At 40.1% G+C, this 16,728-nt stretch overlaps 1 protein-coding gene across 2 annotated transcripts in view; it reads left to right on the forward strand.

The window, feature by feature from the left end:
• Window positions 1–16,728, forward strand: part of ZNF423 (zinc finger protein 423) — a 198,357-nt gene that overhangs the window by 166,118 nt on the left and 15,511 nt on the right. For both annotated transcript variants that reach the window (XM_069965945.1, XM_069965947.1), the window contains exons 6-7: window positions 8,495–8,626; window positions 13,281–13,396. In XM_069965945.1, coding sequence (XP_069822046.1) covers window positions 8,495–8,626; window positions 13,281–13,396 — 248 coding nt within the window. The remainder of the gene's footprint in view (window positions 1–8,494; window positions 8,627–13,280; window positions 13,397–16,728) is intronic.

Here is a 16,728-nt window from a genome sequence, read left to right on the forward strand (position 1 = left end):
TATGTTCATTGGACAGGATTGTGGATTGGCATTTTAAGACTCACGAATATGCATAGATAGCGGTTACATTAAAATATCTCTTTTTGAATTTCACAACATCAGGAACATAGTAGTCCAGGTTAAGACTGTCAGGTTTTCAAAAATCCCTACACTTTAGGGGTTTAGTTTTTTTTTTTTTTTATATAATATATATATCTTGCTATAGTAGGTGTCTGATTGCTCTTAATGTACTTGTTTTTTTTTTTTTCATGTTTGACTCCTCCTCATTTTGCGCCTACTCGTGTCATTTGCACCAAACTTCACTACATTTAATTAGTCAGATATTGGGCTGTATTACATGGCCCGACTTTTAATGTAAGTAAACACTGATCTGCTTGAGTAGCACTTGCTTACCGAGCCTATTAAACGGCTTGATTGTGAAGCACGGGCTGCATGGACATTGTTGGTGATGTCTGTGAAGCCCTTGCTGTATATAGTAAGTAATAAAGTGTATACTCTACTTCTCCACACTCCCCGCAACTGCTGCTAGCACCACTAAAGCGGTCTCTGAAGTGACAGGCGCTCAGCCAATTACTGGCCAAGACAGGACAGTGCTGCAGCCAGTTATTAGCCTGTTATTAGTTAGTGGCCTGTCACTGCAAAGATGGCTTCAGACGTGCCAGCAGTGGCTGCAGGGAGCAAGGAGAGGTAAGTGTAAAATTTATTACTTTTAACATTCCTCAGCCGCTGGCCATGCATTGCTATTACATCTAGCGATACATGACAAGCGGCTAATGATTTTTAAATATGTTAATAGATCGATCAGTCAATCCTTTCTTTGGCTGATTGTTGTCTTTATTACATGGAGCGATAATCTGCAGAATCCGCCTGATTTGGCAGATTATTGCTCTGTGTAATAGCCATTCTGTCTCCTCCTTCGTATTTGACACTACGATACTGCATTTTGGTCAGTATCAAACCCTACACAGGCCAACATTAAAGGGGTTATCCAGTTAGTTAAAATTATATGTTGAATCCTCCCCCCTCCTGGAGACTAACTGTTCATTCCATACATTACCTTATCTGTCTCTTACTATCAGTTTGAGGTGCTGCTTTCTGCTGGATGCACAGAAAACTGTTTCTGAGCTGTTCAGTCAGTCTCTGCTCTCATCCCCCTCCTCCTTTCTCCCTTCCAGACTGCTGATGTAAACAAGTCCCTGGCAACCACCTTCTGCAACATTGTAGCTTTTTTGTAATGCCGGGAGGGTTAATTAGAGGTCGGATACATTTAAACTCATTGTGATAAATCTTCCCAGCATTACAAAGTTGGATTTAGGGACTTGTTTACATCAGTCTTCTTGGAAGGGAGGGGGGAGGAGGGGGTTGAGAGCAGAGATGGACTCAGCAGGTCTTAGGGTATGTGCACACTGAGTAATTTTGACGGAAACTCTGTTGCAGAATTTTCAGCTCGCACCCGCTCGTGTCATAGACTCCATTCTATGCAGGGGGCAGAGTCCGCCCGTGCATAGAATGAGTCTATGACACGGGTGGAGAAGAGATGAGAATTCCGCAACGGAGTTTTCGTCAAAATTACCTAGTGTGCACATACCCTGACATAGATTTTTGTGTCTTTAGCAGAAAACAGCAGCTGAAAACTGAGGGAAGGAGACCGAATATTTAAAGACCTGTATGGAATGAATTGTTAGTCTCCAGGAGGGGGGATGATTTAACAAAAATACTGTTCTGTCTGAAGCATCGCTTTAATTGGTGAGTGGTGTGCCACACTAAATGCCCATGACTATGTAATATGAAACTGTTGGCATTCCTTGTTTTGCACCAGCCTTGTGGTTCTAATGAGTCTTGGACATTACAGAACAGTTTGCCTACAAGTAAAGTTGGCATCATATGATGTATGTGTATAATATATAATCATTTTTAATTTGCTTTTATAGAACAAAACCTGCAGAAATCTAGTGAAGCAGGTAGCAGCAATTGAAGTGATATTTAGACACAGTGCTGTGCGCTGACCAGTTGCTTGTAGACTGTGCTGTCCCTAAGGAGTTCAAAGCACACATCCTGCATTTTTTCATTTCTCGGCATTTCATATATGATTCACTATCCAAGCAGGAAACTGTATGTTATCAAGGGACACCCTGGTGCAGTACATATATTTAGCCTGCAAAAAAAAAACCCCTTTGTTTATGTACAGTACTAGCATCTATTGTTTTGTCCTTGAATGGCCATGTATGAACCGCACTGGTATCGTCCTCATTCTGTGCACCTGGGCCCCTAAGGGAAATGAACGGGTTGCTATTTTTGTGGCTAATGGTGGCTTTAAAAAGGGCATCACTGTCGAGTTGCGTAACTGGCACAACAAAACGAGTGCTTGTCACAGAGGATCAGTGAGATCCTGCCACCTACTGTTCCAAAACTCAAAAGGAGGCTCTGATCCTGTCAAATCCAGCCAAACCTCCAGAAAATATCTCCACTAGCAAGTCTCCAGATGCACAGAGCAGGAGACGCTGACAATTATCTGTTGTCAGACCAAACGTAGCACTGACAAAAACAGCCAAGGAGGAGGATGTCATTGATAGTGTGCTGAGGCAAAGAAACAAACTCTACAGGATTTCACAAGAAATGACTTCTGTTTTTTTTATACTAGCTAACTTTGCTGACATAATTTTGTCCGCGTGTCTAAATTTAATAGGTGACATCTTGTAGAAAAGTTATATATGCATTTTTTTTTAGCATTGTAAGTGTATCTGTTACATTTCAATATTCTGAGTATTCTGGTTCCTGACTATGGATCTTGGAGTTTTAACAAATAAGAAAAATAGTTGGTTTTATTTAAGTGCTTGAATCTGTGTATAGAACACTAAGAGCTGGGTTCCAGGCTATTTATTTGTATTCATAGAATATATGCTATAGACCTCAATGATATTTGGTATGCTGTAGCATTCAGAGTATTTCCAGGGAAATTCTTAGATATGTCTAACCTACTGTTAATCGCCAACAATGTATAGTGTTAAAGTGCATTTGACTGCCGATCAGAGGAACCTTCAATGGACATTACAAATCGTGCTAATATTCTTGTTTTTCTGCCCTCACTGTCAGTCACTATAGCCAGGATCTTTCTTTGAAAGTCAATACTTCCAGAGGTTAATTTGTAACAAACTGCATGAGACGTGTGATACAGAATGGCAGCTTGAACCTCTGTTTTTATGCTTGCACCCCCAGAGACCTAGATTTGTGATCCTCCTCCATGTATAGCTGGAATTAGCCCTGCTTTGTCAAGTCTCACCCTAACACCCTTTATTTCATTCCTAAATATGACTAGATTATTTTTTAGTCTGATTTCTAGCTGTGGCCCCCAGTGGCCCATGGATGGAGAAAAAGAGAGAAGGGTCAGTTACAAGGTTGAGTTCTTTCACTGTTTCCATAGCAACTGACCTAATGCAAACCCTGGAGACTTTTGGAAGGCTCCCTAGGTGATAAACTCACTGTCCGTACCATCAATCCCAAGCCTTTGAGAACCCCAGTGTGCCTCATTGTCAGAGAGCTGTTTTGATAAGCGTCTCTGTCCCCTCTGTGTCAAGGTAGGACTCGGAGACCTCATTTGTGCCTTCGGAGCCCCCAGGAGCTAGTGGATAGTCCCGTTTTTGCCTGACACACATCGGAACACAACCTCCCGGGAAATAAATAAAGGGAGCTCAGCGTTTTCCTCATGGATTAATTAGAAAGTAGGTAGGAACAGAAATATAGGGCAGGCAAAGGATTTGGTGATACAGAAATAAACAGTGAGAAGAAGGTTTTTCCAAGCACAATATAGCAACAAGAATGCACAGTGAATCCCATCCTTTCATTCCTTATATCACCTTTCGGCATTAAAAGCATCACAGCTCCATATATACACACTGCTGGATTCCATATGGACAAGTTACAGAAGTTACAGAAGTTAGGACTTTAGTTGGCTTCCCTATACCCCCCATTGACAGCTTGTCTGTAACTTGCCATTACATTTTTTGAGGGGGTCAATATTGCGAATATGTCTGAAACTAATAACCAGTCATTTACAGCTTTAATGTGTCACTATTTCCATTTGCTGTCTGTCTCCATACTGATGATACCTGCAGAGATAACTGAAGTGTCAGGCATCTTATTGTGCATCGGTGTATGTGTAATGGCTTCAGCTGACCACCAGCCACCTATGAATCAGAGCACATTGCACTTTATCTCACTGGTTCAGACCAGGGTCACACCATCTTTTGCGTGCTTGAGCTTAGTCCCTTTAGAAACCTGCCAAGGTTAATTGTATCCTGCAAAATATCTGCTGTTATGTGCTTAAAAGTCATGTTCATTTCTCTCCATATTTATTAAATGATATAATTCCTATCATTGTGGAAGTTCCAGCACCATGTCAGCATATGCATTTTCCCTACACCATATGTAGCTGTAGCTAGTTAATCCATCGTTGTGTCTCTGAGCTTGTGATTGCCTGCTTCAGGCCACACAGCAACCCGGCATTGTGCTGCAAGGAGATTTGTTAATGTAAAGAATAAAAATAAGATGCTATGGAGAATTAGTACAAGGTCTCAAGTTACAGCCTAATGACAGGGGCGCACCAGCGACAATCCTTCTGAGCATATATGTGCTTGCTCATTTCTATGTTTCCAGCCATTAGCAAGCTGTAGATTGGCACAATTAGAAAAGCAATTGATGCATCAGCTAAATACTTATTATTAATTACATTGCATGCCCACCAGGAGGTTGCTGTAATTGACACAGCCAGTAAAATTGTAAGAATTCTTGAATGCATCTGTGCCTTGTGATAGCTGTGCTTGGCTTAAAAATGATAAAAAAATTTTTTTTTTTTTGTCCACTCCTGATTTTCTAAACCACTATAGTCTGTTAATGACATTCAGAGCAATATGCAGAATTTGCCCATTTTTTTTGTGGTTTTTGCAATATGCCAGAACAAACATCACATTCTCCATCACTTGAAGCATATTTGACTAAGTGATTGCAGTTGTGATCTAGGTGTATTGTACGCAGTACACGCCAGTCGGATGTATTTGAGGAATGAGTATTGTGTAGACAGTGTGGGGAGGTCAGTGCCTCTCTAACAGGCACTAAATTATGTGCCAAAAAAAATTATACAAATTCCTGCCTTTGACATCTCCAGGCACCGCCCAGGTTTCACCTTCAGAATTCACATAATCGGCTCTGATTTGTATCTGTGCCCCCTCCCTTCCAGACCGTTATGGAAATAAGTAGTTGTCTGTCAAGGATCAAATGCTTTTGCAGACAAAAGTAGGTAGTGAGAACATTACAGGATACTATCATCTCCCCATGATACTTGTGCACAAAGCTCTCTCTGTGCCTCTTTTGGCCTGACATAGTTTCAGCCTGACAGAATCCAGCAGGCCTGCTTGTTTTAAGCAAGAGCACATCCTATTATTTTTTTGAGTAGTGAAGTGGAAAATGAATGCTTATTACTCTGCTATTCATTTTTTTTTTTTTTAAGATAATCGTATTTGCATCACTCAGTGCTAATGGATCACGTTTAACTTGTTTGGTATCTTTAAAGCAAAGGGGTTAAAGAGAATTTGGAATATAATTTTTTTGTTTTTCACAAAGTTTCCATTTACATACAAGATCTAAGGGTGAAAAGAATTTCTTAAAAAAATGAGGGCAAATGTAACCCTTAAAATAAAAATCATATGGCACTCTGGGGACTGTTTTAATTTGGTTATTTATCTTTAAGTCTTATATATCAAATATTTAGAATTTTTGTGTAATAACAATTGTCTTTTTTTCCCTTTTTGTTTTTGAAACTTTGTATGTAAACACCTGTCCACTAGGTAATTTATTCCAATTACTATGTTTATTTTTGTGTAATCCCTTTCTTGTGGTGATAATTCTCGAGTTCAATGTAAAGCAAATATATAGACACACAGCATAAAGCCTTGTGCCTTCCTTGTGCGGAGAAGCAGACATCACATTATCTCTGACACTGGCTTGTCACATGAAAAGAACAAGGGCTGTGTTAAGATGTCATATGCACCTATGTGTTCATACATTATTCACGAGGCCTCCTTTGTGAGATGTGTGTCCACATAAGTGTTTGATTTTTTTTTCTTCACAAAGCTCTTTACCGTGCAACATCTAAAAGTGCAAATCTGTGCATTGTATCTACTAAGAATGAGGATTGTGCAAATGTATGTACAATGGTGGTCTCCCCCCCCCCCCCCCCCTTTTTTTTTTTTTTTTTTCTTTATAGTTAATAATGGAATAGTGTGAGAGTTATATAGATCCCTAGGGTGAACGGATGGAGGTGGGGGTGAGGGGGTGGTGGGTGTCTTTACTCTTCTGCAGATCATTAAAAATCAAATTGCCTTATCATGACTGAGATGTAATACAATGCCAACCTGCTGTGCCAATCAATAGTCATAGTAGCTGGCATCACAAAAAAAAAATCATGAAATATATATATATATACATATATATAGTGTGTGTGTGTGTATATATATATATATATATATAATATTATAAATTTCATTTTCAAATGGGTTTTTGAATAAATGCTCATATGTCTTAATACTGATGATGATTATGAAGATGATGTATATATTTATATTACTATTATTACACACTGTAGTGAAATAAATATGTGAAGCTATGGCTTGGACAAAGTATTGAGAACTGAATTGTTTTATGCTGTAAATGGCGAAATACACATACCAAAAAGTGAACTAAAACCCTATTTTCTGTCAAATATATTGAAGCTGGTATCGCCCCCTCTTACAGGGAGTGTTTACATTATTTAGCATTTTATAACTACAGGAAGATCACTGTATACAGGGGGTGCTGTGCTTATTTATATATTCATGCCTATGTTGCATAGTCTACATGCTTAATACAAAGACGTCAGTATACGCAGTGGTCCATAGAGAATCCTATACAGTGACGTTCATGGGTAAATAAACCTGGCACCTTCACATTTATCAGTGATGCTAGCAGTTTTGCCATTCAGTTTGCTAATAATGACATTATTTATGCATTTAAAGCAAGAATTTTTCACATACAGAAAGGTGTCTATATATGTGTTACCTATGTGTAATTTATACAGTATGGAAGGGGCTAGTCATAACTCATGTAAATTATTGTACAAATTGCCATAAAATACGTTGACAGTGGCTACAGTAAAGTAGATAGGCTTACTCAATTAATGATTTTCTGCCTTAACGCACAAGGCTGTAAATGGACCGTAAATTCCTGGACAGTCAGTAAAAACAGGAGACTAACAAAGAAATACATTTAAATAAAAAGATTAATGTAGCTAAAGGCCCTATTCCACGGAACTATTATCGCCCATATTCAGCCGATTATCGGCTGCTACAGACGATAATCGTTCCGTGGAATAGAGTGCAACGATCAGCCGACATTGTTCATGTTGGCTGATCGTTGCAGTCGCTTGTTTTTCAACATGTTGAAAAACAAGCGACTGATACAGCAACGATCTTCTGCCGTCGCTCCATTGAAAAGGAGCATCGGCAGCAGATGCTGCTGTATCCAATGGGCTGCCCGGATGATCAGCGATTCCCCCGGGCAGCTCCCCGCCACCCCTCCCGCACTCACCTGCTCCCTGCAGCTGCGTCGAATAGCGGCGGCAGCGAGCGGGGAACGAGGAGCAAACGAGCGCTGAGAGCGCTTGTTTGCTCCTCTAGACTGTCCATGGAATAGGGCCATAAGAAGCTATAGGAGCCATATGGTTGATGTTCTGTTGCAGGCCATATACTGCTTTTGTGTATATCCGTATTCTGAACCATAGACATGAAGTACGTGACCTATAATCATTATCATTCAATATGTGTTTTTTAAATTCTATTTGTCCATAAACTTGTTGAACTGTCCATGATTTTGTGTTGTAAAAAAAAATCAAGTTTGGCACCGCTGCTTGGTCTAGCTACAACCTATAGTATTTTCTGTGGGATATCTTACGACCTAACTTGAACCCACAGGTCATAGAGGAAAGAACAAGCAGAAAGAGAACTAGAACCTTTGCTGGTTTTAAATAGCTGTACTGTATGTTAATGCCATGTATGTTTTATCACCCAATACTGCTTGACTTGCGTATCCTGACAAGGAAGTAAGTTGTTAGCAGAAGCGGCCTGCTGCATTCACCAAGTGTATAAATGCTTGTGTGACAGATCTGTGATACGCAGAAAAACATGGATGGTCCCTAGACTGTAAAACAAAGATGCCCAGAGAACAGCATGAGTTAACGCTTCGTACCATTCCCACCGTAGTCAGGACAGAGCCAGGGTTTCGGTGCAGACAATGAATTGAATGTCAATTTTCCTTTGCGTCTAATGAACTTTAATTATAATGAGATATGGTGTTTGACTACAGATTTTGAAGTAGTGCTGACTGTTTGCGCTTCGGAGCGTAATGCTGCATTTCAGATACTAATCTGCTGTGTCACTAACAAGTGTGTATCATTTGAACCTTGCAGAGGAAGGAATCAATCACGAGTGCAAGCTGTGCAACCAGATGTTTGATTCTCCAGCGAAGCTCCTGTGTCACCTGATTGAACACAGCTTTGAAGGAATGGGAGGAACATTTAAATGCCCCGTTTGTTTTACAGGTAAGGGTTAAAACCGCAGATCAGGTTTTCATTGCTCCAGGTATAATTCAGGCATGGTAGCACAGATGCCTTCATCTATAGCACCAAGTCATTTGATGTCTCCATTGATTACTAGCAATAGAAAAGAGCTCTATAGCATTGAGTCTGACAGACTTCTGTATCACTAGTATCCCAATTCTAATCTTTTCATCTTCCGTTGGGATCCTGATTTGATTCTGGCTCGAGTTTCTTTTCATTTGTGTTCCAGGACATATTGGTTTTGTTGATCTCTCCTTTCAGGGCTGTATATTTGTACTTACTTTTTGGCCTGATTTTGCTGCAGATGATGTCATGGGGGAGTCATACAACAGAGACTGCATTTCTCAGGGAAGCTGCGGCCCAGGGAAAGGTCCCTTAAGGACCCTCTGTTGAACTGTTTTTCTGTAAATGTATACCACATAAAAATTCTTGACATGTGATTCTACTTAACTGCGTTTTGTCTGACAATATACAATGGTTCTATTGTCACTGGGAAGCTAGGAAATGTAAAAAATTGCCAGCACTCCAACACCTAAGTTTACACTATGCAGTTTGCCGTGGCTAAAATACAGACAGAAACAGGAAAGTGCAACCTGCAAATGCCAGGATTTACCGCACATACTCCCTCCAGCATACACACAATAAAAACCTGTTCTAAATATTTTAAAAAACTAGTTTCTTGGCAAACTATTTGATCAAACAGAAAAAGCCATCTCAAGGAGAACCCCAGAGAGTTGGTCCTACTTTTAGCAATGGCCACTCTTGGGCTCAAATAAAGACTACAAACTGGGAATGAAGGATACAACTAATCTCTGTTTAAAACACTTCCAGGAGATAATTGGAGTACAAGCCAACAGGAGGCAGCCACCCCCCACATATAAAACAAAATGCAACATGCACTCCAACACCCAATGTGAGCCCAGGAGAGGCCATTGCTAGAGTAGGACCATCTCTATGGGGTTCACCTTGGTGTGGTGAGATGGCACCTTTCTGTTTGCTAAGAACCTCTTTTTAAAATTTTTTTTTAGAAAAGGTCCATCTGTAGGTTGGAGGGAGAGTATGTCTGGTAAGACCTGGCACCTGCAGGTTGCTGTTGCTCTTTCCCGTTTTTGGAAGTTAGGAAAATCATGTATTGAGACAAAAAATATTTATTTAGACTGACTTATAGAATAAATATATCATGTTAGTTTTACACTGAAACCCCCCCCCCCCAAACTTGCAGAATTGCATTTTTTAAATCCCAATTTCACCCCATAAATATCCTTTGGGGGTTTCGTCATTCATTTTATGTTTGAAAGATGCCATTACAAAGTACATCTCTTCCTGAAAAAGAAACAAGCCCTTACATAGCCCTGTGGATGGGAAATTAAGAGTTATAGGACAAGAGGGCACTGCCTCTGCCTGGAGAAAAAAAGGTTCAATCTCCGGAGGCGACAAGCCTTCTTTACCATGAGAACTGTGAATCTGTGGAACAGTCTACCACAGGATCTGGTCACAGCAAAAACAGTAGAGGGCTTCAAAACAGGGCTAGACAAGTTCTTAGACCAAAATAATATAGATGCATATGTATAGAACCTATCACCCCTCCCCCTTCCCTGTATCCATCCCCTCCTTGGTTGAACTTGATGGACGTGTCTTTTTTCAACCGTATTGACTATGTAACTATGTAAAATTGGCCCAGGTCATTAAGTCATTTTAAGCTTTGTCCTTAAGGGGTTAAAGGAAGAAATGCCCCCCCCCCCGGTCCATATGTCCCATTTTAGGACTCATTAACATAATGGAGGGGAGGTTCCTTTCTTTGCTGGAATGGGGCTAGCTCTGCACCTTGCACAAATGTGCAGTAGACTGATTGTTCTCTTTATTCTTCTAGTGAACACTGGCTTAGTCCAATAGGAGTAGGCTTAGGTGTTGAGTGGACAGTAAGAGATTCGGAAGGGTGACATAAGATATACATTGTACACTTATAGTGCCTGTTTTAATTTAATAACTGTTTATATTCACACAAAGTTATGTGGTGGCAACATAATTTGGCATAATTTGTCAATACCTATTGGCATTATGGGCTGGGAAAGTAGTTTGCCCAACTGCTGTAGTAGTAGTAGTTATATTTTGCTGAAGATCCTCCACGTTTGCAGGTCCTAATTGTCACCAGGTATCGTAATCTTAAAGTCCTGAGGGTTTTGTATGTCTTGTCCAGGCTAGTGTTTCTTTACTCCAGTCCTAAGCACTCCTATAGACATAAATGTTAGTCCTTTTATGATTTGCCACACGCTTCCTATTATCACTAGGGAATTCCCAGTAATAATTTTTCCACTCGATTCCCCACCTGCCTGAGCACAATTTTCAAGATTTGTTAACTAACATTTTGGAAAACCCCTTTAAATACATGGTAGAGTCATGGCATACCATAGGAGTCTCTAGCTACATGGTGTGAAAAGAAAATGGTTTTATCTCATAACGTACTGTATGTTTGTTCTGTATTCCTTTAAGACATACATTTTAACAGTGCTCTTCTCATCTGCACCATTCAGCACATGGGAAGAAGGTGTAGTGTCAGAAATTACACACAGTACAGCTAAATGTTTTTCTAGGTAAAACTCTGCATCTCTGCGCATAATATGTGGGAGGTTTCCCTTAGAACATAATGAAGAGAGAGCTGTGAAATGTATGACTGACCACAGGCGGCAGCCTCCAAATTAAAACAAAAAGATGCAAATAGGCAATCTGATGGTTTCCATCACGGTGCATGTGCGAAGAAGACAAGGCTTTGGAGATGAACTTTATCTTTTAGAACCCTAGGTTTTAAATCTCATACTGTAAGAGAGACAAAAAAAATCTTATCCTAATTGGCAACGAACTTCCGGCACTCTACACATAATAATGTTTGTATAAATATAGCATGGCATATATTAGTGTCACTGTTGTTTGACATATCATAGAGACATATGAAAATTTTTGATTATTGAGGAGTGCTAAGATCCCCACTGATCTTATTGAAAGCTGGGAGGTGCACTTGCCTAAGTGCATCTCCCCCATATCCCTACATAAGATTTCTCCATAGACTTACTATAGACTCTGTCTCCTGTATCGAGCCATGAGACAGGAAGTGAAACACTTGGCTGAGAACTTGTTCTAGCGATTGGTAAGGGTTTTAACATGTCTCTTTGATCTATCAAAAGTATTTTTTATGTGACATTAATGCAAGCTATGGCTGTGTTATTTCTACTGGTTCATTTTAACTATTTGATTACTTAAAGTGTCACTGTCGTGAATTTTTTTTTTGCAGAAATCAATAGTCCAGGCGATTTTAAGAAACTTTGTAATTGGGTTTATTATCCGAAAAATGCATTTTTATCATGAAAAAGCAGTTTGAAGCTCTCCCCCCTGTCTTCATTGTTCTCCTATGGAGAGAGCTAAAGAAAAGACCAAAACAGGACAACAAAGAGTTAATCTACAAATCCCTCACGGGATATCTCCTGTGACAGTCACCAGTGACCTGTCTGAGCTCAGATTACAGCTGTCACCCAGCTCCGTGCCTGTAATCCTCTGTTATCTGCTTTCTGCTGCCGGCTAACTCCCTCCTTCCTCCTCCCCCCTCCCCTCTCCCTAGAGCAGACAGGGTACGTCTCCTGCAACAAGTCACAATTTTCAGATTTTTCAGAGTGGATGAAAAAGAGGAAGGAGGGGGGGACCTGGGAAAAGGCTTTTTACATGCAGATAATGGCAGATTTGGCTAATAAACCCAATTACAAAGTTTCTTAGAATTGCCTGGACTATTGATTTCTGCAAAAAAAAAAAATACGACAGTGACTCTTTAACCATTAAAAAGCCTTACTAACATGCCTTCTGGAACCTAGATTTGAAGAATTGTTTAGCAAGCACTTCACACTAGAACACTTATGGTTGGAGGTTTTATACCATGAATAAATAATCATTTACTCTACTATATCACATAAAACAGCACATTTTATTTGGAATCATTTAAAAGAATGCCCCTGTGTTTAGATATTGCCAATTGTTATCCCACATGGTAGTTTTATTATCTCTCAGAATGTCCACCTAATGTGCTGGTGGACACACATGTATTAGGTCATTCCTACCCCCTCTAAAAGTGGCTTTTCCTTCTCAGCACTGGACCCATCAGGCAGGGGCGTAACTAGAAATGTCAGGGCCCCGTAGGAAACTTTTGATTGCCCCCCCCACCACCACAACACCATCAAGTGTAGTCATAACTAGAGATAATCAAACAACGCTGATGTTACTACCAGACATTATCTTTAATGGTGATCTTATAATAGTACCTCTGTGAGGTGAACCAAAACTCATAGTTGGCAATAGTTGTCATAAAATCATGACATTATTGAGTCATACACTTTTTTTTTTTTTGCCAGAAATTTGTTTTTCACTGCCTTATTGTTTTTGTTTGCAAATTTACTTCCAATTGCTATTAGTAACATAGTTTATAAGGTTGAAAGAAGACAAGAGTCCAGCAAGTTACCGTGACTCCTAATATACTGTTGTTGTGGTTCTTCATGGCCCTTTCAGTGCATCTTGACAAGTTCTCATATTCTTTTTCATACAGCAGCGTACAGTATGTGTTGTGATATGATGTCTAACTTTTCTTATCCCTTTTTAGTTTTTGTACAGGCAAATAAACTACAACAACACATATTTGCAGTACATGGGCAAGAGGACAAAATCTACGACTGCTCCCAGTGCCCACAGAAGTTCTTCTTCCAGACAGAGCTTCAGGTAAGCTTTTCTGACAATTACTGTATGATTACTGTATAGATGTCAACCTTATAGAACCTATTTTAAGTTTTGTTATGGCTGTTCCTGAATTTACTTGTGTAATTTCCTTATTCTTTATACTGACCATGAGACCTGTCATTGACTGAATAGGTGGTCTGCCCCATTTTCAGCAGTTTCTAGAACTCTCGGGGCCCTTGCTCGCTATGGAAATCAGGCGGACAAGTTGCTGAGGATTCCATGTGCACTCCTGCTTCACTCTCTGTCCATCCCATAGACTTCATTCTATGCTCAAGTAGATTCAGCCACCCACCCAAAGAATTGATATGTCAATTCTTTGGGCAGATGACAGAATTCGCCAGACCATAGAATGGAGTCTATGGGCCAGTGAAACTTTAAGCGGCAGCATGCGGGGTGGGGTGGTGGTGAGATCTACGGAATCCACCGCAAGTTATCTGTCTGATTTCCATAGTGTGTAAGGGCCCCTAGCCAGTTCTAATGTTTAGCCTTGTGATCCAAGAGTTTAATGGGATCACTCTTCGCATCACTCTTAGTGGGGTTATCCAGGCTTACAAAAAAAAGCGGGCTTTCTTCCAAAAACAGCACAACTCGTGTCGTCTGTTTCATTGTGGATTTGCAGCTCTGTTTCATTGAAGTGAATGGAACTGGATTGTAATAACACTAACAAACAGGGGACGGAGGTGGTGCTGCTTACGCAAGAAAGTAGCTGTGTTTTTTGTGATCTTGAATAACCCCTTTAGCCTTCTAATTTTATGTTATCCTGGTAAGAAAGAGAGGCTCATTCTGTGATGACACAGGATTGTATTTCTGTCTTACTTTTTTGGCTGAATAAAAAAAAAATTACAGCTGTCTATGGTTCCAGGTTTTTTTTAATGGTGAAAGTAGGGATAAGTTATTGGTAGACACCCCTGGCAGTGGGAGTAAAGGATTGGGAATGTTGAAATTGCCCCAAATACATTTCCTTTCCCCAACATCTGCCAGGGTTAAAGTCAAATGCTCGTTCGATGGCAGATCCATGGTTATGACCTACTAAGAAAAAACTTGTTTGTTGCCCTGTGTAATGGAGGATGTGCAGCTGACATACAAAAGTACTATTAGGCCACACAAACAATCTAGTGATTGTTCCTGCAACCCTGCCCCCCCAATAGCCGAGCCATGAAGTAAGCTTTTTAAGCAAGCGGCAGTCTAGCTGATCGGCACTCGCATCATGCACTAGTCTGTAAAATACCACCCATAATCATTACTCTTCAGCCTAACTTATCTAATGTGTATGGTGTCCAGAACAATGCTAGTCACTGGGCAGACCACACACACAATCATGGGGACCTGCTGCAAAGAAATCTGTTTACTAACAGGCGTAACCTCTGAGGCCGCTCATGATTGGTCCAACTCTCCTGATGGGTCAGCAGGTTCCATTATCACTGAGGCTCGTGAGAATTGGCAGAATGAGCAGCCAGGGTAACCACCCTATGCTGAAGCCACTGCAGCAAAAGAGAATAAGCTGCCATGGGAGCACAGGCTGGCAATTGTGTGACAGCATGCTTTCTCACATGACCCCCCAAAAATGCCTCTAAAATGCTTTCCCCCCCATAGTGCATCTCCTCATGGTGAGTTAACAAGGGTATATGTGAAGTTGACATTGCGGTGCTTCATGGTATCTATATCGCACATTTCCTACTAACAGAACAGACAACATGTTCACATGGTGCATGTGTTTTGGTTGTTTGTTTGTTAAATGTAATGTCTTTCCTGTTATTTTGGAGACGTCCGATGGCTTCACTTCCTCTGAACAGTAATGCTTCCCCAGGGTCTGTTAATGCCTATTTGTTTTTCACTTGACATCTGTACAGCAGGTACCTTTTTAGAATGAGATCAAGTCAGAGTAAATCATCTGTGCATCAGCCCAATACAGGGAGGATGCGTCGATTGGTCACAAAGCAAAAAGTGTCTCTGTTCACCTCACATGCTACTCCTCTTATTTGGTGTTAATCCGTATGAGTGAGCCCTGTGTTAGCGATTCTCTTAGGAGATTAGGCACTCTGCTGTATTCACTCAACTGGAAGCGGCTTTCAGCATACAGCCCTTCTTTCCCTTCACTAGACATCCATGTTCTTACAATTGGAGCTAATAGAAGCCCAATAATTTGTATGCTGTGTTCCACAGATATTGCTTGTAGTCAGATTGTATTTTACTGTACAGATAGAAACATAGCAGCAATGTTTTTTTTTTTCCTTTAACAAATGTAAGCCTTGGCATTTACTATAGAATATTCAATATATTAAATGCTTCCACGTAGCCTGCATTTTCATTAAGCCATCAATATGTAACTTTTATTATATTGGGTTCAATAATTAAAGTAATACCTATGTATTCCAGTCAAGGTATTCTCACAGGACAACCCTGAGTTCTTTTATTTTAGTGCCCAATTACACAGGGTCCTTATTTTCCTATGTAATAAGGCCAACAAAGGAGTTCCCTCATCGACTGATATGCTTTGTTTTGGTCTGACCAAAAAGAATGTAAGGAGATGTGTGGCACTCATATACTGTACACATCGGGCCATCTAATAGTGTCCTTACTTATCATAGGCCAAAGGGAATCCTGCTCCTTTGTTGTTCCCAAAATAGAATGCCATTGCCATTGGGTGGCAGCTTTTAATTGCCGCTTTCTGTGGCCATTACTCATTGTTAAAGTGTCACTGTCGTTATAACTTTTAAAATCTAAATCAACAGTAGATGTGATATAAAGCAAGTTTGCAATATACATTCATTATTATTTTTAGTTGTTATTTTTAGTTGTTCAAAGCTGAACTTACCAGAAATCCAGGTCCTGTCTCCAGAAGGTAAACTACAACACAGGAATTTCCGGCTAGTACAGAGAGTCACGGCTCAATGTATCCATCAATCACATGACTTCCTTCTCTCTGTGAGCTCTCAGAGGGCCTGGGATACACAGGACTTCCTGTTTTCTGACTCTCCTGTTTTTTGAGGGGAAAAAAATAGTCAGAAAATCTACACAAAGTATATCACATCTACCGTTGATTTAAATTTTGAATGTTATAACAGTTTCGCTTTAAAGGTTTGAGCCTATTTCTATTACATGCAGAGTGTCGCATTCCAATGTAATCTTGTCTGTGATAAGGAAGGGACTTTGAAAAGCTTTCTCTGTAGAACAAGAACAGTCAACTTATTAGGCTTAGTGGCCAGAATATGAATTGCAAGATTTTGCTATTAAAACTATTTAAACAATGTTTGCAATGACACACTTTTGTCTGAATGATTACAGTGTAATAAATACTATTCACTTACTGTGTA

Source organism: Dendropsophus ebraccatus, chromosome 4 (assembly GCF_027789765.1).
Source record: "Dendropsophus ebraccatus isolate aDenEbr1 chromosome 4, aDenEbr1.pat, whole genome shotgun sequence".
Lineage (NCBI taxonomy): Eukaryota > Metazoa > Chordata > Amphibia > Anura > Hylidae > Dendropsophus > Dendropsophus ebraccatus.